The sequence below is a fragment of the Chinchilla lanigera genome, unplaced genomic scaffold, assembly GCF_000276665.1.
Source record: "Chinchilla lanigera isolate Chin_1 unplaced genomic scaffold, ChiLan1.0 scaffold00048, whole genome shotgun sequence".
Taxonomy (NCBI): domain Eukaryota; kingdom Metazoa; phylum Chordata; class Mammalia; order Rodentia; family Chinchillidae; genus Chinchilla; species Chinchilla lanigera.
In genome coordinates this window covers 4536865-4547538 of record NW_004955449.1, presented here as the reverse complement: position 1 = coordinate 4547538, position 10674 = coordinate 4536865, and the positions used below count along the sequence as shown (strand labels likewise).

The 10674-nt window shown below is 45.5% G+C and overlaps 1 protein-coding gene across 1 annotated transcript in view; it reads left to right on the top strand.

Annotated features, from left to right (window-relative positions):
- The first annotated feature begins 887 nt into the window (after positions 1-887).
- Positions 888-10674, top strand: part of Myo3b (myosin IIIB) — a 417836-nt gene continuing 408049 nt past the window's right edge. The window contains exons 1-2 of the mRNA XM_013518810.1: positions 888-1249; positions 1386-1431. Coding sequence (XP_013374264.1) covers positions 1243-1249; positions 1386-1431 — 53 coding nt within the window. The 5' untranslated portion in view covers positions 888-1242. The remainder of the gene's footprint in view (positions 1250-1385; positions 1432-10674) is intronic.

Genomic DNA, 10674 nt, shown 5'->3' with positions numbered 1-10674 from the left:
GTTATACCTGGTTAGCAATTGTCTACACAAAACTTGGTCTGTTGGAATAACTGGTTCTGTTTCCCAAATACACTCTAATGCAGAAAGCACCATGACTTCAAGCAAAACTTGAGTGACAGGAAACCCTGAGATGCCATTGAGAGAGACAGGCTCAGGGGCAAGTGTTGGAGTCTGGCTGAGACATGGTGAGAGATGGTGAGGGGCCTTCTGGGCATGTACTTGAGTTCAGGGGAAAAGCCCACTGTGTGTGACGTAGGTGGTAAGGCGAGGCAAAGCTGGCTGGAGAAGTGGGCCTGACCTGTCAATTGCAAGATTCCGGGGCAGCGCCCAGTGATTCTCAGGACCCGTATGTAGAATTCAAGGTTCTCACCAGGTGTAGAGGCATGAGGGAGACTATAGGCCAGAGGAGCCTGGTGTGTTTTTATTTTTGCTTTTTCTCTTTTCCTCTTTTGTTTGGCCTAAGTTCACTCTGCAGAGCCAGTTTTCCCCTTACCCCCTCACTCCACAGTTTTCAAATAAATTTCTGGCACCATTTTTGGTTTGTCTTGTACAATTCTCTGTTCGAGGGAAGAAGGACCTGGAATAGTTTTAATTGGTGAGCTGTTTTTAAATGAGCTGCCTGACAACATGTGGGCCACCAACAGGGACACGTAGGTAGCACCACAGGACTTCAGCCTACCTGGAGATATTCTGGGCCTCCTTTCTCTTTTCTGTCCCAGCAGCAGCACAGAGAGAGGTTTCCGAAATATTTGTTGAGGGAGGGACCCATGGGTGAAAGACTCAGTGAATGGTACTGGTTGAGTGATTGTGCTTGCGACAGTGAGCTGTTTTGAAAGTAAACTTCCCTAGGAATGGGACAAAGAGGAAGAGAGGGACGTGGACAGATTACTCCTCAGAACCCACAGACCTGTCAGCCAAATGCAGAAACCAAGTGCGCAGTCTGGCGTATGACCTCTTGGAATTCTCTGGAACCCAAGACCTGGTTTTTCTCCATTCCAAGCTAGTCTGTGGGCGCCGAGGCTTGGTTTCCGAACAACAACACGAGCCCCCTCTCTCTGAGCTGCCTTAGGAAGAAAGCGTGGTCCTTTCTACTCAGCATTTCTTTTTCTTATTCACCCAGGCCTCCTACTTGCCAGCCGCTTCCAGTTCTGGTGACTTATTCATTATTCATCTCTTCTCCTCCTTTTACTTGGGAGCAGGACTTCGCCAAGCTTAGTCTCTCATCTTTGGTCAGGATGAACAATGGCAGGTAAGGCCCTGCTGCTCTGGCCAGGAGCTGAGGGAGTGACCCCAGGGTCCCAGGTGGCCCCAGCGGGTGCTGGCAGCCGAGGGCCTCAGGTGTGAGGCGGCGGTCACCATTCTGCTTTTTTCTTTGTTGGTTGCAGCAGCATCGGAGGTGAGCAGTGAAGGCCCTGAAAGAAACAAAACCGGGTAAGAGAAGGAGCCCGGAGCTGTGCCCTGCAGCCCAGGAGCCTGGCCCGTGGGCCTGTCCAGTGTGTTGGGGGTGGGGGCGGTGCTCTTCCTGTCATACATTGTTTTCATCCTGAAGAATTTTCCTCAAAATAAGAGGGTAGCTCCATCTGCTCATCTATGATCTTGATTATGTCAACTGTGGCACAAAAAGAGTTAAACTTAGTGACATTTCAATACGTTTGACTTAAAATACTCTTGGGAATTATTTGCCGTGCACCTCCCCAGGTTTTGTTTAATGTATTCGTGTCAAAAAACAAATGTTAAGCAACAGCTGTGAATTTTAGTGCAAACACCGAGTTTTGTCTCCTGCCCGGGTCTGTTGCGGAAACAGGGTTTGCCCTGACCGCTGTCCCTGCGGGGGCGCCTGCAGCTGGGCAGTTCCTTCCCCATGGCTGTATGTGACCTTGCTGTCTGTGAGTGGCCCGGAGCAGCCCAGTCCGAGAGCGAGCCACCATGCGGGTGGAGCAAGCAGGCCCCTCTGTGTGCTAGGACTTTGGCAGCTGGACTTTGCTAGGACTAGCTGGCCCTGTGGCATATTCCGAGCGATGGGTAGGTGGTAAAAGGGGAAGGTCTCAGTCCCTTTTCTGCCCAGGGTGAGGCTGAGCACTGCCCCCTTCTTCTCATCTTCTATCTGCCGTGGCTTGGGACATCTGATGGGAGCCACATCGGTGCTATCAAAGGACGAGCCTGAGCGAGCAAGGTTAGGAGGGCAGAGGGAGAACAGAGAGGCACACTGCTCTCCTTACCCTCTGTGTTGTCACTGCTCTAAAGGTGATTTATGCCAGTGTGCTGGCAGCAAAGCCAGCTGGGTGCCTTTGCTGGCTGTCTTCACACAAGAGGAAGGGAGGGAGATATGGAGAATGTGTGATCAGGAAGCAATAAAGAAATACCTGACCCTCCCAGTGCAATGGGTTAGGGCTTACCCGGCCCACTGACAGATACGTTGACCTTTTCTGTGAGCTGTATTATGATTAGTGTGTGTGTGTGTGTGTGTGTGTGTGTGTGTGTGCACGTGTGTGTTGCTGGGGACTCAGAATACTAGGCAAGCACTGTACCACTGAGCTACATCCTCCGCTCCTTTTATTTTGAGACAGGTCTTGCTAAATTCCCCAGGCTGAGCTCGAACTTGTAATCTTCCTGCCTCAACCTCCTGGATACCTGGGATCACATGTGTTGCCACTAGGCTGCATATTATGATTTTTAAATGACCACAGAATCACTGCATATAGTCACCGATGCGTATCGTCACAGGTGCATTGGGAGCTCCGCGTGTTCTCCTTCCCTACGGCTTGGCAGGGAGCTGGCTGTTGGACTGGCCTGCCCTCCTCGCAAGGGGGCAGAGAGGCGCCCACTTTCCCCAGAGGCAAGGGCCTTATGCGGGGCGGGATGGTGCTGGCTGCGAGTGCGGCTGGGTGTCACTTGGAAACATCTCCGCTCTCTGCCAGCGGTGGCTTTGTCAGACAGATGCCATGGCCCAGGGAGAGGGATTACGGTTTTGTGGTCCTGGTCCCACTACCCCAGATCCTGTGAGTCACCTGGCTGCTCAGGGCAGTCACTGTCTGTTTTGGGAGTAATTCCTTAAGCTCAGCCGAAAACATGAAGAACCTTTCTGGGGTGCATATCCGTGCAGTGAGAGCCCCTTGATGGAGCGGGTCAAAGACTTTGCAAACCTTTTCTATCCAGAGTGAAAACAGCTTTTGCCCACTTAAAGGTCAAAACTCCTACATCAAGAATTCAGTTATTTGGCAGTGTGGCTCTCCTGGCTCTGACACACACCTTGGTTGTATTTTTAATCAAAAAAGAAACTCTCACACACTCCAGTGCCCTTAGTCTGCTTTCTCCAGCCCTGACCCGGAGCTCAGCCAGAACCTTATGCCAGACTGTAAACAGATTTTCTTTGCCTGTTTGCCAAATATGCCTGTTTAGTGTCAAAACAGGAGAAGATGTGACAAGTTCACCAGATAGGAAGGTATAAGCATAAAGAAAAGATAAATAAAATTTAAAATATAATGTTAAAATTCCCTACTGGGTCCTGAGGATGTAGCTCAGTGGTAGATAGAGTGATTGGGGATCAACCTTCAGTACAGAAACATAAAATCATAGTAGAAGTTATTCATATTTTCTCAATTCTCTAAAGGCTGCTAAATTCATAACTTTTTAAGAATTAACACACCATGTATTACAGCAGCCATTGATATTTTCCTACTAATCTGTCCATAACTCTGTAATGTTTGTATTGTTCCTATGCTATTTCATAAATGAATGCATGTTAATTATAATATGTTTCCTACAACAACCATTGAGAATACTTAATGATTATTCAATTGGTCACTCATGTATAGCTCTATTTATTTTCTTTAGAAACAACTTTGAAGATATCAAAGGATAGTACAACAACCATTGATAATAACTTACTGCTTTTGTCTGTAGCTCGCTATTATTTGTCTATTTGTTTTTTTGTTATGTACTGTTTTGTATATAACAATACATAAAACAACAACCATTGATAATTTCCTACCACTTTGTAATTCGGTAAGCATCCCTATTACTATGTTATCTTTCTTTTACTCTTTAAAATAAAAAAAGAAAAAAAGAATTAACAAAGAGCAGGTTGTGGCGTACTCCTATAACCCCAACACTTGGGAGGCTGAGGCAGGAATATGGCTGTGAGTTCGACACCACCTAAAGTAAGTACATAGTGACTTCACAGCCAGCCTGAACTACATAGTGAGACCCTGTCTCAGAAAAAATCAAAAGAAAGAAAGAGAAAGGAAGGAAGAAAGAAAGACAGAAAGAAAGAAAGACAGCCAGCCTGTACCCTGAGTCTGGCTGGTAATCCAGTGAAGGAGACCCTGAATGATTTAAGGACACTCATCTGCTTGTCATGCCTCTGTCTCTGTCCCTTTCCACCACTGTCTTTTTGCTTCAGTCGCCGTTTCTTTTTGTTTCTCTCCTTCTCTTCTTTGCTCTTGGACCTTCTCTCTCCATCCACGCACTGTACAAAATAGGATGTGTAATTGTGTCCACACATTCATTGGAAAGTCCTGGAAAGATTGTGTCTTCTTTTCTCCCTGCCCCGTCTTGTGTTTTAACAGCCACTGTGTTTGACTGAGGGGATTATGCATGACTTTGCTTGTCGCCTTCATGTATGTCAGTATCTTTCAACTTTTTCAGTCGGTAAATATAAATATATCTTTCATATTCAGAGATTTTAGATAAAACTAAGACTAGGACACAAATGTGTTGTTCTACGGGAGCTGAAGGTAGGACAGGGGTGTGAAGAGCCATTTGCACAAGAGTCTGTCTCTTGCCTAATGTCCTGGGGGGTGGGAGGAGATGGTGCCCTGCTTACTGTGTCTCCCCAGGCCTAGGGAATGGGGTCTGGGTACACAGGGCTGGCTTTGGTGGGTGCTCATGGAATGAATAATAAGAGAAGGTTCCATGGTACAAAAAGGACAGTTTCAGAGGAGACAGCTGGTTTTCAAACGTTGCTGTCAGAGATTCAGTGTACTTGAAAAGGACTGTGAAAAGGACTGTGGGTTGGAGCTAAAAGGCTCAAATTGGATATAATTTAAGTGGAACTTAACAAAACTCTCATTAAATTCTGGTGATCTCTTATTAGAGAAACTGATACAGACAGAGTTTCAGAGGTGGTTATCTCGAGGAAAATCAAATATGACAATATTTCATAAGCAAGAGAATCTTCTGCGGGAATCCCAAATTCTGCTTGTGTAACGTCTGTCACGGCAGTTGTGGGATGTGCGGGGCACGCCAGACTTTGTGAGTGACCAGCCTGTTTCTTTCAAGGAGAAACACTGATGGATTTCTCTGGTGCCAAGGCTGCCTGGGGAGGGGGGAGCCTGACCTTCCACTCTCCCCATTCCACATAATATGTGTGTTCAGCCAGCCGGCACAGACACTGGCTGGCTCAGCAGCGCGCAATGCAGGCAGCTTCCAGCCTCCTGGAAGCAACTGCCCAAGGTATCTGGTCTGAGGATGATGGAAGTTTAGCGAGACGGTAAAATGTTAAGCTGCTTCACACAAGAAGATTCATCCCAGCTGTTACTTTTAATCTTTCTCCAAAGAAAGTCCATCTCCAAAGCTGAGCACTCTGGGACGTTAATGGTGGAGAATCCACAGCCATATTTTTTTTCCTACAAATCACTTATATAAGCTCTTAGGTCTTCTCTGGACTCTTTTATATCACTGAGATGTTGTAGAATATCTTCTCCTGAGTTTCAGAAGATGAAGGAGGAGGAGGGGGAGGAGGGAGAGAACATCACTAATATCCAACAGAGTTTGGTGATGATTCTTTAAAGTGTGAGGTGCAAATTCTGCTTATTGAGTAGTCATTTGTCTTGGCAGGATGAAAATAGTCACTTTGGCCCTATGAAAAGACCTTGTTTTTTTTTGTTTAGAGATCTTCTAAAAATATTTTTTGACATCAAAATGACTTGAAAAAAGACTGAAATTTCACCAAGATAATTTCTCGAGGACATTTTATGCTTAGCATCAACTTTGGGCAATTTGTGGGCTCCTCTGCATCTATAAACTGCTATGTCTAAGATCCCATTAGCATTCATGGAAATGCCGCTGTTTGTGATGGCTTTTCTCGCAGACCTGATTACCTGGCTGGTATGAACGGGTCAGCCTGTGTGTCCCCGCCACCTCCCGTGTGGCATACAGTATTCTTCACCTCAGCCTCTTAGGTGCATCTGAAAAACTAGAGCCCTCAAAACAGTGATGACTCCAGGAACGTGCTGCTGACCTTTGGAAGCTTTGTGGCCACTCCAGGTCAGCTGCAAACTGTGGGAGACACCTACTCAGCTTCTCTGCTTCCCACACACTCTGTCTATTTCTCCTCATTCAAATATAAATTTGCTGAAGTGGCGGAGGAGTAACTAAGTAAAGACTGTACTGCTTTCCTATGCAGAAATTACACGCCTGTCTTGATGAGGACTATTTATTTATTAGATGGTCTGCTGCATAGGATATTGTCTTTGCAGTCTGCTGAGCCACCTTGATTGGATACAAGGAGGAAATTATTTTACAGTGTAATTTTATGCTTAATTTATAGATCTGATGCCTCTGCACTTTTTAAATCATTATTTCTGTTAGCTTTTAAAACTCTATTCATACTTTAATTATGAATTTTCTTTGCTTTTGTACCCTAAGGCTATTTGATGGGCAGACGGACTTTTATAAATTAAGTCAGCAGATATGGTTCACTTAGAAAAAGAAATAAGCAGGGAAAGTAAACTGTTTGGGAGAATGACTGTAATCAGTTCCATAATTTAAACAAAGATCTGCACAGAATGCCGAGCTTGGGCCACTAGACTAGACAATCACCGCCCGAAATAATGGCGCCTTCTCTTCTATCCTCTTGCCTCAAACTAGGGAATCTCAGCCAACGATAGAACAAGGAATAAAGTAGGTTAGAGACTTGCAGACCTGCAGATGCTAGTTGTGACCCTTACTAATTGGTTATTTGAACTTTGGCAAATGATTTCTCAGTTTCCACATTCATAGATATTTTAATAATATCTATTTTGCCTGTATTCATAGGACTTTTGTAAGACAGAAATGCCGTAATGGGTGTCGAACTGCTTGCTAAACTGTAATGTGCTGTGCAGGTAGTAGGCAGAGGCTCCACGCTAGCAGCTTGTGGGCCAAATACTGCACATGTATTTTATTAAGCCTGCCCTGTATTTTTAAAAATAGAGCTAACATTTAAAGAGAGAGCAATTTACATATAATCTTAGATTTCCGACTTCTCTTGAAAAAATCAAGCAGTATGGCACCCTGGTTCCATTCCTGCATGGCAGCCCCTGGGCCATGTTGAACTGCAGCAACCCGTGTGATGGGGCATAGCCGGGCAGGACCCCGATCTGTACCCTTCCTGACAACTCTCGGACACGGAGTGGTCTCTCCTGCTGGCTCCTGCCTATGTTTGTGTTCATAACACTTGAGTAAGATTTTAAACAAGCTTTAAACATTTTGTAGCTGAAACACAGTGTTCAAAGATCAGAGCTAAAACCTCAATTCCGACACTTTTCAGCTGGGGCAACTTGGATTAGATATTTTTTGAACCCTTTTACACATACATAGAATGGAAATTGGTTGTTTTTTTTTTTTTTTGTACCGGGAATCAAGCGCAGGACCTTGTGCTTGCTAGACAAGTGCTTGTGCCTCTGAGCTATATCCCCGGCCCTACTATATAAAATGGAAATGGGAAAATTGCCTTCAGGGATTTTGGAATGGTTTGACACAAGATAAGGACCTCAGCTTTATAAAGCATGAGAACACGGGTGTATATGCATTAGTAAATGCGCCATTAATTACACTCACAATGATGTTTTCTATAACAAATAACCACAAGACCTCAGTGGCTTATAGCAAAAAATACTGAGTTTTGCTTCTGACTTTATAGGTTGGATGGCTGTCTCCTTTACAGGTCTGGGGGCTTGGCCAGGACAGCTGTGGCAGCTCGGCTCTGTCCTTTGTGTCTCATCCTCCAGCATGCAGGTCTGGGTTTGTTCCTGTGGCAAAGTCAGAGGATCAAGAGGGAAGGCAAACACATGCATGTGCTTTTCCTGCACTTGTGCTGCATTTGCTGCTAACGGCAGCAAGTTATGTGGTTGAACCCAGAACCCAAGGTTGGGACAGAGAGGCTCACCTCTAACAGGAATGCATATTAAGGGGCCACAGAAGAGAGAGCTGGGGAGGGTGAGGGTCTGGGGCCATGTTTGCCATCAGTAAGATAAGCTAAACTGCTAAACAAATTCCAAACAGAGTGGGTCAGATAGAGTGATGGCCACTTCTCCATGTCAAGATATTAATTTCTGTGCCAGTTAAGGTAGCTTGACTGCTAAAAAGGACCCTGGGATGTGTCATGGCTTGAGCATAATAGACCTGTATGTTTGTAACAGTGCAGGCAGGTATTCCTGGCCAGTGAACGGCTCTCCTCTACTTCCTTCCCCTCTTGGGGCCCTGCCATCCCTCCAGTTTTGCATGTAATGGTGGAGAGCAGAGGACAGAGAGCGTGGGTGCAGCATGTCTACTCTTGAGAGCTTTTGCTTTGAGCAGCACACATCGCTTCTCACTTTCCAGGAGGCAAAACACGGACACATGGCCACACATTACTGCAGTAGAGGCTGGGAAATCAGTGTAAGCTCCTACCCAGCTGTAACTACTACCTGGCAAAGGAAGGATGGCTTTGGATGGACAACTGGTTAGTGCTCTCTAACTCTTACAGAGTCTTCTCAGACCACAAATATCCGCACACATGACAAGAAGCCTGCTGTGGAGTGGACTGGTAGATATTTGTGAAGGGAAGAAGGGAAACAGGGACTTCAGTTCCCACGTGTGAGCTGCCCATTCACAGACAGACAGGGCCATGGGAGAAGATCAGGCTACCCCATCTTGTCATTAGGGGCTTAATCGTTCTTTCTTTCTTTCTTTTTTTTTTTTTTAGTGTTTGCCCTGTTGGGTTTTATTCTTTTTTTTTTTTTTAATTTTTAGTTTTTGCACATCAAAAGGAGTCACCAACAGAGTATAAAGAAAACCCATGAATTGGGAAAAAATTTTAGCCAACAGCCCCTCAGACAAAGGACTCATATCTAGAACATATAAAGCATTTTTAAAAAATTGGCCCCCAAAATTCAAAGACCCAATCCAAAAATGGGCATCTGAGATGAACATACATGGCAAATAAACATATGAAAAAATGTTCAACATCATTAGCCATTCAAGAAATGCAAATTAAAACAACACTGAGATTCCATCCCACCCCAGAAAGAATGGCTATCATTAAGAAATCAACCAATGACAAATGCTGGAGAGGCTTTGGGGAAAAAGGAACCCTTCTCCTCTGCTGGTGGGAGTGCGGATTGGTGAAACCACTGTGGAAATCAGCCTGGAGATTCTTCACAAAACTAGTATTAGAAGTCCCACTTGACCCAGCTACTGCCCTTCTGGGTATTTTCTCAGAAGAATTAAAAACATCATACCAGAGCGATGTATGTGAACCCATGTTTATAGCAGCACAGTTTGTCATAACTAAATCTTGGGGGCTTAATCTTTTTAGTACTAAGTAATTATGTGTGTTCTCTGTGCAAAGTATGCTAAACATGTCCCTTTTGACTTTCATAGAGGGAAGAGAATTAAACATTACTCATTTTACTTCAGTAATTAACTCATTCATCTTGTCCCCAAGTGTAAGCTGATGGGAAGGATCAACAATATAAGAGCGTGGAACACACCCTCCCTGAACATTTAGGGTCAGAGTCATCAGAATCACCTCTCAGGGTAGTGAGGAAGTATGCCGGAGCCTCCCCATCTGCCTTTAAAGCATGTCTAAGTAGATTTGATTAAGGTCACCTCTGTCACAAGACTTTGAAATATTCCACATGGTGCTCTTCAGGTGCTGCCCGTGTCTGGCTGAGGAGGAGGCCTCCGAACAGCTACTCTCTGGCTGCATGTATGGCTCTTCTCTGCTTAGTTACCTCTTGCACCCTCTCCTGTCTCAGGGACTATGTGGAGCTCGCTGTTCCATGTTGGAATCTCAAGAAATTTGGTATCTGTACCGGTGAGGAGAGTGTTAGGGCCCGGTGATGAGCACAGGTTCTGAGCACAGGACAGAACAGAATTACTGTAGGGGGCAGAGAAGAGGCTGAAATCATGGCTGCTGCCTTACCTCACTCAGGAGTGAAGGAGCGGCAGATAGAGGGGTCTGCGGGGGACTCAGAATGATGGAAAATTGCTGGCATCTGCACTGGGGCCCTGCAGGACTAATTCAGCCTGTCCTCGTGTGCTCACCTGACTAGGCTCTGAACTGCCATTTTCACCTGACCCTTCCTCTTGGGGTGACTTCCTTTGGTGAGTGTGTGTGGTCAGCCCAGTGATGAAGGATGCCTTGATTGGGTTCCCAGCGGGAAATGGGGGTCATCTTCTAAAAGAGCACATTAAACCCCACCTCTAAGCAGGTGTGGGAGACCAGAGAGGTAGGGAAAATAAATATTGTTTATAAAGTGCTTTCTGGATTACAACAGCTCTGGCCAGAATAATAAAAAACCCCCGCCTACTTCCATGAGAGAAATAGTCTCTCAAGAAAGATTCAGTATTTGTCAGTCTGGCCATATAAGAGAGCAGCTGGCACTATGGCATTCTGGGCTGAGGTGGAACAATGGGCCACAGGCTCCT